Genomic DNA, 17058 nt, shown 5'->3' on the forward strand with positions numbered 1-17058 from the left:
CACACAAAACACCACTCTGCTGTGCACAGCTCTTGCATGCAGACAAACACACTTCATGCTCAATAGTCCATTTATCGCCCTGTGAGATGGAGTGTACGGATTCATAGACTTTCTACCAGGGTTGTGGAGTCGGAGTCCATTTTGGTGCAGTCAGTTGGATAAAATGGACCAAATCTGACTCCTAAAATGTATAATAAATTGGTTACAGTAGTACAATGCATGATGTGCTGTAAATTTCTTCATAAGAATTTGGGAAGGTTATGACATGTCCTATAAATATCTGTTCTGTTCCGGATCTAAGGATCTCGGCTTATAGTTGAGATGAATCTGTGCTGCACTTTATGTACACGCTCAGTAGTGAGGAGTTGGAGTCGGAAGTCAGGGAAATTGAGGAGTCGGTGGTTTGGCTTACGGACTCCACAGCACTGCATTCTACTGAGTTCGTACACCGCACTATGCGCACCGCATACAAGACAGAAATACAGTTCAGAGCAGTATTTTATGTGAACGATGGAGATCTCAGGACCCGGACCCTCACAGATATGTAAATTATATATGTAATAAGACAGCTATTGCCTAATGACTGTTACACTAAGCAAATATTGAGTACATTTTTCATGCGTTACAAGTACATACAGTAATAAGGAGACATTCTAAAATCATTCATTTATTAGGTAAGGAGGAAATTTAACTAGTATTTACATAGTGCAAAAAGCTGTTATTTCTCCAAAATGAACAATAAAAATATAATTATCCTTCATACAGAAACAAAAATTCTTCATTTTATTAGGAAAATGTGTTCCCATACATTTTTTTTTTCCTTTTTCAATATGAGAAAGATGTTAAATACAAGGATACACGCATTAAAGACTGGAAGGGAAAAACAAAAACAGTACAGAATGCTCAAAAACACCTGCTGGCCTATTATACATTAAAAATATATATAAAAGGAAAAAAAATACAAGAAACTGTGGAAAACAAAAACTAACCGTTAGAACATACTTTCAGAAATTTTTGTGAAGTAAGCCAGTTATAATGAACCATATTTCACAAAGAAAGGGGCATTGGCGCTGTCAATGATGTTGCACAAGTATTGGACCTTGTATTTTAATAGTTAAGCATATGTATATGGTGATAAGAAAACAAAACACTGGCACAGATGCGATGTTATAGACGAGTTCTAGTTTAATGTAAAAACAGAAAAATAGTCCTTAAACTGAGAACGGTCTGAATGATCACGGCCTTGTATAATAAGTGTTGCTGAACAGGCAGGAGGGCTGCACCGAGTCTGACAGTACATCTGCTGCTTTTCTAAGACAAAACACTTCACAGCACATACGCTTTTGTGGCATTAAAAAAAGTTTTCTTTTTTTTTTTTTTTTAGGATCTGCATTGTGTACCTTGAGAGGCTTGAATTTTAGCTCATTTATGGTATTGCTTCCCAGGGCATTGCCTCATTGTAGAACTACAAGTTCCAGACTCAGTGGGCCCTCCCTGTAAAGCAAAAAGCTCTTTCCAGGGTTGTCCAGGATTACAAACATTACTACATTCTTGCAAAAACCAACACATTTATGCATGCTTGTGTCTGCTATTGCAGCTCATCTTCATTGAGGTGAATAGAGGGGGTCTATAGTGCCACCCCCACCACAAATGGACAGCAGTTTTGTTTGTTTTTTATTTCTGGACGTTATTCTTTTAGTCTTTCTTCTCTCAATGTTCTAACCTATATTTTCCACTCTTTACCTCACACTGACTTGTTTGTAAAAGTTGTGATTTCTGTAATAAAATGCATCTCCGTGTACACAAGTAGCCGGCTGTGATCACACCAGCTTCAGGAGAAGTCTAGCAAGAGTAGATTCAGCAGTGCAACCTATGCCTGCAGGATCCAGACTACATACAGGGTAACCCTGAATACCCAGAGGTCTGTATAGGAGCCGTATACACAGACTAATATAGCAAGATAAAGAATACAAGAAAGCATTACTTTACTAGCATAGAAAAATAGAGATGCAAAACATTTACATCTCAAGCCAAACTTCCAACCAATACCTGTTCACACTCTTTTAGAAGAGTCTTCAAAGGGCTTGTTCAGCCCCATTAGCGTGAACATTTTTTTTTTTTTTAACTACGTATACTGTAATGGTCTAAAATAACAAAAGGCGTAATTGCAAGCCACAGCCCTGTTGACATAATTTCATTTAAGGAGTGTGGTAAACAGAGATGGATTGGGAACTCGAAGAATCGGCAGGAAATCAGTAAGGTCTTTATTTCTTTATTTGCTATTTTGGACCATTGTAAGTGGTTTGTTAAAGAAAAAAATCTCGAGGTAAGGCAAAGAAGTGAGATGGTGTAAGCCGTTAACTCCTCCTTTGACAATTTTGCAAGTTCAACTCCAAGCATTCCTGTTAATGTATAGGTGACAAAGTCACAATTCACTGTGCGAGGCCTCACAACAGTTCTCTAGCGGCACCACAACAAGAACCCTGCGCCAACAAGTCACAGGGAATTGAGAGAAGGTTGGATTTAGATACAATAAAATGGCAACTATATCTGTACATAAAATACAATTCAGGGTTAAATATTGGTAAAAAAGACCAATAACACTTTAATAAGCAAGGGACCAATGTAAGATTTACTTCATGGGCCTTGCCCTTAATCAAACTGATAAACTGTTAGAGTTGGGTAAGGTTACATTTCCATTAAATACTTTATATGTAGATCAATCCTCATTCACAGTCTTTAATTTATACTTTTTACAAGTACTTCATCATTATTATGTGCCAAATGGCAACTGTTAACGGAAAAACAGAAGATCGCGCAAAACAAATAGAATTAATTTAACTATATACATAGAACATTTAGAAGAGATCAGTTATAATTCAACAAATGAATTATTTACAGAAAAAAATGTAGGGGATATTTGTAGGAAACTTTCCTACGTTAAAGTTAAATGAAAATCAGCCCTTAACATGTACCATCACGGTGTTCTCCGCTGCAGCCTGCCCTTAGAATTTTGGTTTACCTGTATGAAATTTGCATGGCAACCATTGACTTGCATGCAAATGGAGTGAAAAAAAATGGATATAATAAAAGGGGTAAATGAGCATTTACTCACTTGACTTTTCAAAGACAAAATTTCCTTTAAGCTTCTCTTATTCAGTACAAAATAAGACTTGCCAAAGTGGAAATGAACATGGAAAAACAAAATCAGGAGCTGACGGTCATCCAAGTGCGGCTGGAGAACAGGCTACCAACAAGCTGCTCTGCCCAGGTCAGGTTTCCCGAACAGCAGGCAGTGTTCAGTACTCCAGATAACAGAGCCACATCTGTTTGAGCGACTCCGACTGAGCTGAAGTACACACAACCTGTGCAAGGTATCAGGCCCAATTCATTAAAGCATTCGCACCATGTTTTTTGGGTGTTTTTCAGTCAATTGTTTTTAAAGTTTATTTTATATTCGATTGTTTTGCTTAATTCACCATCGGGGGCGGATGAGGTTTCCAGATGTTTTCGGCTGATTCATAAATTGCAACATTTTAAAAAGTCACAAAATTTGTCTCAAATGTACTCCAGCCCCCCCGGAGTGCCAGCTATTTTGGCACAAATGTTATTACCATTCTGCGAAACATGCAATTTTTTTTACTCTAAGATGTTGCAAAACAGGTCGAAGACAAAGTTTTTTCCTTTTTTTCACATGGCGCACTTGATTCAGAAATTTTGCGCAATTTTGTAGAATTCGGTTAAAAAAAACAGCAACGAATACCAATAGACAAAAGTACAACAAAAGAAACACGCAAATGATATATTGGGCCATAGAGCTGTTTTTGGAATAAATTAGTCATGATTTTATAATCTCGCACAACCCCCTGACACTTTCTTAAAGAGTTTATCACCTGTCCCATGGCAGGTGTTTTTAAAAACTATGCTGGAGAGAAATTAATTAACCCTCTCCATGGTGGTTCTTCTAACTTGCATTGTAAGTAGTCACAGATTCTTTCCTTTTTCAAGATACATGGGACATTTGGTTGAAAGCCAACTGTGAAAACATTCCCTAGCTAAGAATTACTGCCTACCTGGATCAAGAATTTGGTGAGCACGCTGGCACACTTACAGAAAGCTTAATGTTCTGTCCCAAACCCTGTCATTTCCACAGGCGAGGCAACGCTTGAAATGTAAAGGCTAAGGTCTGTCATGTACCACAAATGATTAAGACGACCTCACTCCTTACCCTTTATACGCTCAAGACTTTTTCTAGACACGCAAATACTTTTAGTTTAATAGAACTGTACAATGTCACCAATTCCACGTAGGCAACTGGAGAATGCTAACAATCTAGAAACTTTCATCAATTCTAAAATACTTAAATACAAATTGGTTATGAATGCATGAAATTACAAGAACTACCAAAAGACTCAATTTATTAGTAGAACCATATACCCACATCCTATATACACATGTATTAAATATTGTCCCTTTAATGGACATGTTTAATCACTAAGCAATGTTTAAGGAACAGTTACCCCTAATGTTAACATATATTGTATAAGAAAAATAGAAAAATTAAAATAAACCTTGATCCAGCAGAAATATTGGTAATTCGTGGCCACCAGACCAGAGCCCTGCTAACAATGATAACGTCACGCCAGTGCTTCTAATCAGAAGAGGCGTTGGGGTTGCCGGCAGTGATCTGGTCCGACAGCGAAGGACTACAGACATGTCCTCCGTTCCAGGAACCTGTGTTTTTTTTTTTTTTTTTTTTTTAACAATGTAATCCCATGCTACAGATCTTAAATCTCATTCGTGCTGCCCAAAAATCAAGCAGTATTAAATCAGAGCTTTGCTGCACCATTGCAGACAGGTATACAATTCTCCAATATGCTGGAGCGTTTCAGAGAAATATATACCTGGCTGCAATCGTACAGCCAGGCGCTGATTCATGCTGCCCACAGCATGAATTTGGTGACTGGTTCCCTTTGATGGGTTGTCACAATTGTGCTTCAGGAGCACCGCTCTGCTGCCTCCTACGTGGCCATGTGCTCTTTCTTGATTTGACAGTTCGGACCAGGGGCATGGTTGCACCAGTTGTCCATAAGGTTGGTTCTCAGATGTTGCAAGCAGAGGCAGCTTAGCTTTGGCAGCATCAATGGAGTGCTGCAATCCAGCCAGCTGCAGAAAAGTGCTTGCAAGTTCTATAGCATAGAGCATGCAAGCACTTTGCGCACCTAGCCTAGGAGATTGGCCACCGCTGATAAATTACAGAAGTGGCCAGTAACCTTCGCAGCAAGTCTTAAAGGGGTTATCTGTTTTTTTATGCTTGAGGCCAAGAACTTACTGGTCAGGTAGATACCATTTGACTGTCCTGCGGTGATCTATTCTGGCTCAGCTGGCAATTTTCCATCTTCAGCTGACCTCACATCAACAAAGCAGCTCTTTCACTTCCGGTCTGCTCTGTCAACAGGTTGTCACTGTCAACGTCATGTTGATTAAAAACTGGCTCAAACTAAGGCAGCGGGGAGATGGCTGTCAATTGGCCTAACATCGGCAGCAATTCCCCATCAAAATAGAGTGAAAAAGAAGCTGCTCGGTCGACGTGATGTCACCAGAAGCAGGATAATCGCCCGAAGGAGCAGTCCGTGACCGCTCTTAAATGGAACAGATCATCGCTGCGCAAAACAGGCGCAGTGCTTAGCCTTATAGTAAAAAAAAAAAACCAAAGTTACAGACAACCACTTTATAAATGAAAAATTTTTTTTTTTTTTTAGAATGGATTGAGAGGTACATTGAAAAATTGCTTGTTTTACAAACATTTTGCAATTACAACCACTTATGATCTTGAGAAAACCACTTTGAGACACTCTACATGTTTTAGTAAATAAGGTTAATAACAAAACTAAGTGCCTAAATCCTTAATTTGCAATACTCAGTTCCTGAAACCTTGACCGAGGGGCAAAAGATAGTTTTTCAAAGAGCTGCTGTCCACAAGAGATAACTTGATGTATTCCTTTGTACTGCAGACTTAGCAGTGTTGCAAAAAGCCTTGCTTTAGCTCAGACCTCACACCACCTAGCATTGGTAATGCATTAGACTTGCCTGCAGTAAAGGCAGCCATAGCTGATAGATGCCCCACTGATACTGTCTGATGCAAATTCATCTCCAGATACATGGGGCCCGCACTGTACCAGTGGATCTGATCCTACCCAGCCACTACATGACCTCCAAATGCTTCGTCATTTTGGGCAGAAAGATCCATTCAGCTATAATGCAAAAAAAACAAACAAAAAAACCCCACCCCACACACAATGCCACGGAGTTCTACACTTTCTCCATACGACTCTATGGACACCCTTTCCTTCCCTCGTTCAGCCCCTCAACAGCTTAACACTTCTATAACTTTGCTACTTAAGCCCTATTTAGTAAAATGTGCAGAGCCACTTTAGCGCTTCACCATGTGACATGGTTGCAAATGATCCATTTTTTACCCAATCGTGCAGTATCACATTTCATCAGTTTATTTTTATCTGTATATTTTTCGGCGGATCAATAAGTTAGTTGCCATTGCACATCCCCCCAAAAAAAACCTTACTATGTGCTAAAGCTCCTTTACATTGAGTAATAACAATTTCATTAAAGTTGAAAGAAAAGCTAAGAACTAGGATCAGAATGATATCGCTATACTTAAAATGGAAATTTCCAAAACTAAAAAAGGGCAGAAAAGTTAAACTATGACAAAACGCCTTATAACTAAATGCAAAAAAATAATAATTTTCAAAGTGTGTGAAATGCTATATTAATAGATATGTCCAATAAATTAATAGTCAAGTGTACACATAAAAGGAAAATACTTTTTGAAATGTTTCTTTCCAAGACTATTGGGTTCATAATGACTTTCTGCACAGATTTAAGTATACCCCCGCCCGGATCAATGATTCAACACTAAACTTAGAAGATAACATTGTCCTGATGGAAAGCTATAGGAATAAGACAACCTACCGCTTCTAAGGATCCATTTGAAATCTGGTTATAAATATGAAAGCTTAGGTGTGGTCAATGGAAATGTCTTTCTGCAGAACAAAGCGACAATATAATGTAAACATGGCTACTGTAAGACACAAACCCAAAACAATAGTGTCATTTGTAAAAATGGATTTCATTAACCCAGATGTGATCAATGTGATATCCAGCATGTCAGATACCAACAATTATCTACAGGTATCTTACCATACGGAAAGATGATAGTTTTACTTTTTTTGAAGGAAGGCAAAAGAGCTGGAAAATCCAGAAAATGCCCCCTAATGCTGAAGTGGAGGAAAAGCAGCAATTCAGCTGGACATTAAAACAAGAAAACATAATTTGTAAGGAATCCGGTATAGGTTAACATTTATGCAGTGCAAAACATTGAGATGAACCACGTATGGGAATGGATGAAACTCTCCCAAAAGCAAAGTTCTGTGAGTGGACCGATTCCTGAGTTTGTTTCATTTACATAAGAGGAGTTAGAGCTCGCTTGTAATAAAGACTTTGCACCACTTTGTGTATGTGCTCCATTTCTGACCAGCTTCTAGATATTCTCCACGGTGTCCTCTTCACTTTGTTCAATGTTATCTTCTTCTGGACTGTTCACAAGCTGCAGAGTTTCCATAGTTCGCTGGGTTTCTGATACCCAAGACTCTATTCTGCTGACTGAAATAGGTTCCTGGGGATACTCATCATCATCTTCCTCCTCATCATCATCTTCATCCAGCATTTCGGGCACCAGAGTACTTGTTGTGCTTGTCATGGAGGAATTGAGGACATCTCTGCCACTACCATCCCATGATCCAGTTTCTGTGCTCTGCTGAGAAGCCCATTCCAGATTGTCATCTGGTTTGGCTTCTTCTTTGTCAACAGGAGCCATCTTGCTAAGTTTAGAAACTGAGGTAGTGCTACCAGGACCCAAAAGTGGTTTGTGTGCATTTTTATCAGACTGAGCATTAATCGTGTGATGTGAAGCTGTTGTTCGTACAGAAGAATCTTCATTTTCAGATGCTTCAAGTCCATCAGACGTTTCTACCATACTTCTCCAATTGGTTTCTGCAAAAATAAAATGCTTATGTTAATATTTGCCAGGTGCTAATACCACTGACATTATCTGCAAGCCACTTAACTATGTATACAAGGACTGGCCCAATGGAAGTATGGCAGGGTAAGAGCCGCTAAATAGAAATATATCCCTGAAGGGACTCTCGTTACATGCCCAAAATCTTACCATAATCCTTCTCATTAACTTCGGAGATAGGTTCAGAGATGACGCTGCAGAATGAAATAGCACTGGCTGCAGAGGGGTTACGCGAATGACCCATGTGGTGTGGGACCTTTTTAACATTTTTTAAAGCTTCTTCAGCTTGCTCCTGCTCCATCGAGGACACCATATCTTTGTAGGCTTTTCTAGCTTCTTCCGTCAGAGAGACCAGGTTGTTAAATAAACTCTGGGTTGGAAGAAAAAAGGTCAAAAGATTATGTTCGTAAAGAAATGGTAGTAATAAAAAAAGTACATTCTTTTTAGGAAATTAAAATGCTATCATTTGATTGCTTGCAGTATATAGTGAAATTAATGATCTCCCTACTTAAGCCTGTGGCTGGGCTTCAGAGGTCTTGGCTGCCATGATAACCCATTAGGACCCTGTGAATGCTTGGGGGAAGGCTGACTGGTGACTTAACGGATCACCCTAACCCCATGATCTAACCACTTAAATGCCTTTGTCAAAGATTGAACAAGGCATCTCAGGGGTTAAACAGCGATTGGAGCTAGCTCAGTTCGCTGTCATTTGTTGACTGTTATATACCTGCTGTGAATGGAGCAGACACAGGACAGTACACCCATGTCCGAACATGTCATGAAGGGGTTAAAACCCCATCCACATGTATGGTAGTATACATTGCTGCAGAATCCACACTGAATATATGTAGCAATTGTACAGCTTGTAAATTCCCCCTCATCGATATACCAATATATTAATTGGGGACTTTTGACTGAAAAATAATTAAATAACATATACAATATATATATATTTTTTTAACTCACCTCAGCCCCAGAGTAGCTGAAGATACCTACAACACTGACAGGCACCAACTTGTTAACACATCGCCCTAGAGCTTTTCGTCCCAGGGCAAAAACAAATGGAATTTCTTGCTCTCTTGCCATGGCTATTACGTTATAGAGTGCCTCATCCAATCCACCTAAGTAAAAGCACAAGAGACCCTCAGTCCACTACACAGTCAGCAATAATGCTCATCACGAAGAGCAACAAAGTAAAAGATACTTGACATTTGGTCACTCAAAACCAACTCCCATTAAATGTAATGAAAGGACGGCTCTGATACTGTAGCCCACCCCTGAAGAAGCTATGTGGTAGTAATACACACGAGGTCTCCAGAGGAAACACTTCTTAACTAGCCTATTACCATATTCTGGGACACGTGATTATTGATTTCTGTGCAGCTCTATAGTTTTTTAGAGATATCACATTACATTGTTTTTCTTTCTATAAGCTAACATATCATGCAATACAAAGGGGTTGCGTAGCCTCAAAAAAAAAAAAGTCTGCCATCACTGTGATTGCAGACTGCTGAACTGCATTCAATTTACGTACTTGCATTCACATGCCAACTAGTCTTACCTGGATTCTCTCAATAGAAGAGAATTGAGACACGCAGGAGTCTAGTTGGTACATGAGGGCAAGTATGCAAATCGTGGACATGCTTTCAAGCTGCTGATTAAGAGTTTATCTTGTGATGTAGACCTATCTTTTCAATACACATAGTAAGGTAATGACTAATATTTCTCTCCGTCAGACAGTGTGCATACAAGAGATGAGCAAAAAGATTAAAAGACCGTGGTCTTGTGGCCACTTTGGTAGTCCATGGCTGTCAGACCAAAGCCCTCTGAACTTCCTCCTACCTGCCAGCATTCATACTGCTTCTTCTGATTGGTTGGCAAAACATCATGTGTATATCACACTGCAAAGATGACATTGCACCGAGCCTACTAATCAGCGAGGCACTATGGGTGTCAACAGGCAGGAGACGGTTCACCGGGCTCTAGTCCAGCAACAACCAATGCAGCCACCACACAAACGCTAGTGTATACGTGTTATGTGTGTTCTCTTATTTGAACATGTTCCCTAATTACTTCCTTTGTAAACATGTATAGCACCCAGTGCCCGCCCATCACTGATATTTGGTACATGCAGTCAATTGTATATACGTTGCTGTGAGTATGAAAGTATGAGGGGGCCGGTTTTTACTAAAGCATCAAGGCCCCTTCACTGCTGTAAGTCGGGGGTTCCATAAGCAGCACCCAAGAATCAAAACATTGGTGGCTTATTAAAAACTATTTCTTTGAATGTAATGCCATATTCTGCAGTTCACACTTTAGGCATTACGATCCCTGTAAAAACACATCATACCTTTAGACTGGATTTTCTCACAGTTGGGAGAGATAATCACACACTTTATTTTATTCAACTTCATGTGCTTGGTGACTTCTCGCAATCCCATCACAAGTCTCCTCTTTGACTTTGCTTTGACAGGGTCTTTCTGGTATACACGTTCTTGGAAGCTGACCAGTTCTTGCAGTAATACGGTCACACATTCATCTATTTCTTTACTCAATACTTGATTGCAGTATCTGTAAGACAAGAAATCATAAATCCAATGATAAAAAAAACTGTAGGCTTAACTAAATCTTGTTTAAAAAAAAATTCACATTTAAATGCAAATTACAAACTCACTGTATTCATTCACATGACATGAAAAATTATTTAAAAACATCCATGTTTAGACAAACTTTCAGCCTAAATGTTGGAACTTTTCTCAAGCCTTGAGAAAAGCCCCAACAATAGAGCTAAAACTGTTGAACTCTTCTCCTGCCCCCCTCTTCCTGACTCCAACTTAGCAAATGAGTGTTGTGATTCTTTTGCATCTTTGGTGGAAAAGATTTGAAATCAAGGTCATTAGCGCTGGGACTTGTATAACAAGCATAAAGTAATGCTTAAAGGGAATCTATCAACAGGATTTCACACCCAAACTATTTATATGCGCATGTAGCTCTTTCAAAGACAATTTGAGTAATACCCTTACATTGTCAGTCCATTCCTCCATCACTGAGAAATCAGCATTTGAATTGATATGCAAATATGGCTGAAGATCTAACGCCTCTGTCACTCCAACTCTATTCCACATCCAGTACCACCTCCTCCAATTTGACTGACAAGCTTCTATGCTTCAGATCTACACCCTCATTTACATAGCAAATGAAACGCTGATTTCTCAGTAATGGAGAAAGGGACTGGCCATGTAAGAGGTATTGCTGAACTTGTGCTTGAAAGAGCTACATACACATATAAACAGATTGGGGGCTGAAATTCTGCTGACAGATTCCCTTTAAAATACATACAATAAGACGGGCATAAAAACTGAACTGTACATCAGATTAGAAAAGCATGTCTGCTTTCTTTCAGAGTAACACACATGTCCACAGATAGTTGCAATGCTGCACCCTGAGGCCCATTCGCTTCCATGGAGAAGAGCTGCAATTCAAGGCACAACCATGGACAGATGTGGATGACATTATCTAGATGAGAACAGCTATTCAAGTTTTTCGACAATCACCAGAGACTAGATTTGCAGCTGCTGGAAGATTTCCATTTGCCAATATCTTTAGAATGCCCTTTGTAAAGATATAATTAATGAATCAAAATTAATGGATTGCTCTCCACTTACTCTCTGAACCTTTTGCTGTGAATTTTGGTGATTGCAGAAGAGGCCATGGGGCTTCCGATGCCAGAACTTGCTGGTGATCCCTGAGATACGGGCGTCATGCAGTAGGGAGAGTTCTGACTTGCTGGAGACAATGAAGTATCGCTTGGTGCACTCAGACCAGCTTCTAATCAGGAGGAAAAAGTAACATTTTTAAGAGGAGCAGATTCAAATATAAAACCTTTTTGAAACTAGGCATGCCATCTACTAAGAAAGTGGCTTATATGCTATTTTGAGTTACCATCTTGAGATGCCAGCTCCTCAGACTGATCCTCAGTGAAACTTAAAGACATGTCCTTCTGTTCATCTGAACTAAGTACATTCTGATCCACTGTCAAACGTCCTTTCTTTTCTTCTCTTTCTTTCAAGATTATCTAGAAAAGACATCACATAATTGATCACTTAGAAAACCAACACAAACAAAATTCAAGAAAATACTAATTGAATATACACCAAAGCTACGACCCTGTAGCACAGCTGCTAGGAATGTGTCTGTGAGCACACACTAAATATGCAACTGGAAAAGCACCAATGCATAAAACATATGTATAAAATATTAATATGCAAAATATATCTCCAGTGATAATGTATACTAATATATCAAATAAGCCAGAGGAAACAAAACCTGAAAAAGCAAGAAAAATCGCCCTATCCTATAAAGATAATGTAGCTCTGATGTCATAGGCTAGGAGCCAAACTGTGCAAAAATCCACCCGCAGTAATATAAACTGACCTGCAGAATGAGAGTGACTGCAGACCGCGTATTCCATGTTGTGATCAGGTGATTGTGACATGTATTATATGTATTGTGTGGAGGTTTGTGTGGAGGTATGTGTGGAGGTATGTGTGGAGGTATGTGTGGAGGTATGTGTGGAGGTATGTGTGGAGGTATGTGTGGAGGTATGTGTGGAGGTATGTGTGGAGGTATGTGTGGAGGTATGTGTGGAGGTATGTGTGGAGGTATGTGTGTTCAGATAATTTTGACCAAGGTTTCAGACCTTAATTAGCCTTTTAGGTTTATGGTTTGTTCACTATCATCGTTACGAAAGGCCAGGTGATGCAAATTTCCCAGCTTTATAAAAACCCAACCTCCTCTAACCTTGTGCCAAAAAACAGCAGCCATGGGTTCTTCTAAGCAGCTGCCTAGCACTCTGAAAATAAAAATGGTGGATCTTACAAAGCAGGAGAAGGCTATAAGAAGATAGCAAAGCGTTTTCAAGTTGCCCTTTCCTCAGTTCGAAATATAAATAAGAAATGGTAGTTAAACAGCGATAGTGGGGGTCAAGATAAGGTCTGGAAGACCAAGCAAAATTTCAGTGAGAGCTGCTCGTAGGATTGCTAGAGAGGCAAATCAGAACCCCCACTTGACTGCAAAAGACCTTCAGAAAGATTTAGCAGACTCTGGAGTTGGGGTACATTGTTCTACTGCTCAGTGACAGCTGCACAAATATGGCCTTCATGAAGGGTCATCAGAAGAAAACCTCTCCTGCTTCCTCACCATAAAATTCAGTATCAGAAGTATGCATAAAAACATCTAAACAAGCCTGATACATTTTGGAAACAAGTCCTGTGGACGGATGAACTTAAAATAGAACTCTTTGGCCACTATGATCAAAAGTAATTGTGGAGAAAAAAACGTACAGAATTTCAGGAAAAGAACATCTCGCCAAACATTAAGCATGGGGGTGGATGAATCATGCTTTGGTGTTGTGCTGCAGCCAATGGCACGGAGAAAATTTCACAAAAGAAGGAAAAACGGATTCCATGAAATTTCAACAAATTCTTGATGCAAATATAACACCATCAGTAAAAAAGCTGAAGTTGAAATGAGGTTGGCTTCTAACAAATGGATAATGATTAGTGTTGAGAGAGTATGTTCTGTCCGTGTATGCTCGGGCCGAGCTCCGAGTATTTACAGCTGCTCGGTGATATGTTTGAATCGCTCAGTGTGCATGATTTGCGACTGTTTGACAACTTTAATACATGTGAGGAATGTCTATTTCTTACACATTCCTCACATGTAATAAAGCTGTCAAACAGTTGCAAATCATGCACACGGGAGCGATTCAACCATATCACCAAGCAGCTGTAAATACTCGGAGCTCCCCCGAGCATACTCGGAACAGAACATACTCGCTCAACACTAATAATGATCCTAAACACACGTCAAAATCCACAATAGACTACCTGAAAAGGAGCAAGCTGAAGGTTTTACAATGGCCCTCACAGTCCCCTGATCGGAAAATCATTGAAAATCTGTGGCTAGACCTCAAATTAGCAGTGCATGCAAGACGTCCCAGGAAGCTCACAGAACTGGAAGAATTTTCCAAGGAAGAATGGATGAAAATCCCTCAAATAGGAATTGAAAGACTCTTGTCTAGGTACAAAAAGCATTTACAAGCTGTGATACTTGCCAAAGGGGGTGTTACTAGGTACTAACCATGCAGAGTGCCCAAACTTTTGCATAGGCCCCTTTTCCATATTCAACTTGCTTAACTTGACAATAATAGTAATTTTGACGTGTGCAATTATATACCTATATACAGTACATACATCTCAATAATACAGCAATAGTTCTGATCCTCCTCATAACGACTTTTCTATGAACAGATAGTATTCAGAATATCCAGTCCAATGCACTTACAGCGACCCACTCGGTAGCGACTCTGAAGTTACCTCAAATTTCACAAGTAGGACTACCTAGTTTTTTTGCACAATATAGTTCACAATGTAGCTCTGATATCATAGGCTATGTGTACAAGGTAATGCACCTGGCATACATTCAGGCAGTCCACACTTTACCCTGAGCTGACGTTCTAAAATATCAGTGCAGAGTAAGAAGCTTGGACAAACTTGTGCAGCCGCATTGGCAGGAAGGGGCATGCAGTCGGCAGTCAGACATAGCCAGGCTTCCTATAGAGAAAGCAGACATGGTTTATTACCATCTCTGCCTTCTGAATCGCGGAATACACCACATTGAACAAGCGCTGTGTATACAGTACAGGAAGCACTTCCTTCTCCAGACTCATTGATACACTCAGCAATTGCAAGTAACGATTAGGAGCTGCTTGATTCTAAGAAACCCAGTCAGCTCTGCTATGCAGCCAGGCAGCTGAATCTTCCTGTAACTGGGGTTAACGTACCAACTCCAATCACAAAAGGATATCCGCAATAAATAAATTTTATTAATATGTTAAAGTGTCTAAAACACTTTTTTACATGTTCCATCATATATAAGTGACACAAAAATTAAGCCTCGTGAAATATGAAAAAAAAAAAAAAAAAGTTAAAATTATTTGAATCTCCGAAGGGGATATTTTTTCTTTTTTGAGTCGTTAAAAGTGCATGAAAGATACCACTGTAAAATGTGCCTGGTAAGAAATAGAGGCAAAAAAAAAAAGATCCTGAACTGGTTAATAGGCATAAGCACATGAGATATAGGTTTTACACGTGTTTCATAGATTAGGGTTTTGTGTGTAATTAAAAAGAGACTAACTCCACTTCATAACTTCTTGAATGCAAGGCAGTGGAGTCTGTGCCCATTTTGATGGAGTCGGTATAAAATGGACTGACTCCGACTCCTAAAACATATAATAAATTGGGTACAGTAGTTCAATGCAGTTTGTGGGGAGTATTTTTTCATAAGAATTTGGGAAAGTTATGATGTGCCCTATAAATGTCTGTCCTATTCCTGATCTAAGGGTCTAGACTTTTAGCGGAGATGAATCTGTGCTACAGTAAATTCATCACTTAAACATGAGCCGTGTATGAGGGAGTCGGAGTCGTGGAAATTGAGGAGTCGGAGGTTTGGCTTACCGACTCCACAGCCCTGCTTGAATGCTTTCCGTTTTGTAGCAATACCCCATTTCTGTGGGACCAGACAGTCAACATAACCCTAAGGGTTGTCAATTATGTCAATTATTCTGATACAAGTTTTTTCACGGCTAGCACTCATACCTATGACAGACTATGGTGTTATTCACGTGTCCGAATTTTTTCCTCGGACTGAGTGGTCCGAATGAAAGCATGGAGACTTGTCAGATATTAATCTGGATCAAAAACGCCAACGCAAATCTGTGTGTCCGTTGAGGGGAGAGGAGAAAAAAAAAAAAAAAAAAAGCACTGAAGTCTGAATGAGCCCTATTCCATGTTCTAGACATAGAAGCACAAAACACTGCAAGTTCGGCTATGCAGCACTGACACATGTTCTGGGTGTGCTAAAGAGGACACTGCAAGAGGCTTTCCAGATCACAAGTTGTACTAAAGTAACTTTTCTATTACCATTTTCACATTTCATGACACATTCATAATGACTCACCTTCTTAAGAGGAGTTGGGCGTTTTAATTTTGGTATTTCTTTTTCCTTTCCCCTTTTCATCCGGGGGGCTGTAGAATCCAGTGGGTTAGGGGAAGCCATTATTGCCTGGCTATTTGTGAAGAGATTTCGGTTTGTGTGCTCTTTGGTGTGAAATGGCACAGTGCTGCCAACTAAAGTAAACATTTGTTTGTATTGAAAAGATTTGAAACATTTTCACAAGTTATAAAAATAAATCAGTGATGTTCACCATTATCAGACAATATCTAAGAAGCACAGCAGATCTGTATCTGTAACATTATAAAACCGCTTTACTAATATACAAATGTTGTCAAAAGTGAATGTTTAATGGGAAGTAGTATATACACTGCTCAAAAAAATAAAGGGAACACTTAAACAACAGAATATAACTCCAAGTAAATCAAACTTCTGTGAAATCAAACTGTCCACTTAGGAAGCAACACTGATTGACAATCAATTTCACATGCTGTTGTGCAAATGGAATAGACAATAGATGGAAATTATTGGCAATTATCAAGACACCCTCAATAAAGGAGTGGTTCTGCAGGTCGGGACCACAGACCACATCTCAGTACCAATGCTTTCTGGCTGATGTTTTAGTCACTTTTGAATGTTGGTTGTGCTTTCACACTCATGGTAGCATGAGACGGACGCTACAAGCCACAGAATTTGCTCAAGTAGTGCAGTTCATCCAGGACGGCACATCAATGCGAGCTGTGGCAAGAAGGTTTGCTGTGTTTGTCAGCGTAGTGTCCAGAGGCTGGAGGAGCTACCAGGAGACAGGCCAGTACACCAGGAGACATGGGCCGTAGGAGGGCAACAACCCAGCAGCAGGACCGCTACCTCCGCCTTTGTGCAAGGAGTAACAGGAGGAGCACTGCCAGAGCCCTGCAAAATGACCTCCAGCTGGCCACAAATGTGCATGT

General features: G+C 39.7%; 1 protein-coding gene across 1 annotated transcript in view; it reads right to left on the reverse strand.

Moving 5' to 3' along the window:
* Positions 1–1361: 1361 nt before the first annotated feature.
* Positions 1362–17058, reverse strand: part of SECISBP2L (SECIS binding protein 2 like) — a 42945-nt gene continuing 27248 nt past the window's right edge. The window contains exons 12-18 of the mRNA XM_073653075.1: positions 16115–16284; positions 12038–12170; positions 11761–11923; positions 10446–10666; positions 9062–9216; positions 8246–8465; positions 1362–8070 (exon numbers count right to left, since the gene is read on the reverse strand). Coding sequence (XP_073509176.1) covers positions 7559–8070; positions 8246–8465; positions 9062–9216; positions 10446–10666; positions 11761–11923; positions 12038–12170; positions 16115–16284 — 1574 coding nt within the window. The 3' untranslated portion in view covers positions 1362–7558. The remainder of the gene's footprint in view (positions 8071–8245; positions 8466–9061; positions 9217–10445; positions 10667–11760; positions 11924–12037; positions 12171–16114; positions 16285–17058) is intronic.

This window comes from Phyllobates terribilis, unplaced genomic scaffold (assembly GCF_046119375.1).
Source record: "Phyllobates terribilis strain yellow unplaced genomic scaffold, ASM4611937v1 Scaffold_11__3_contigs__length_659146591, whole genome shotgun sequence".
In the NCBI taxonomy this organism is placed as follows: Eukaryota; Metazoa; Chordata; class Amphibia; order Anura; family Dendrobatidae; genus Phyllobates; species Phyllobates terribilis.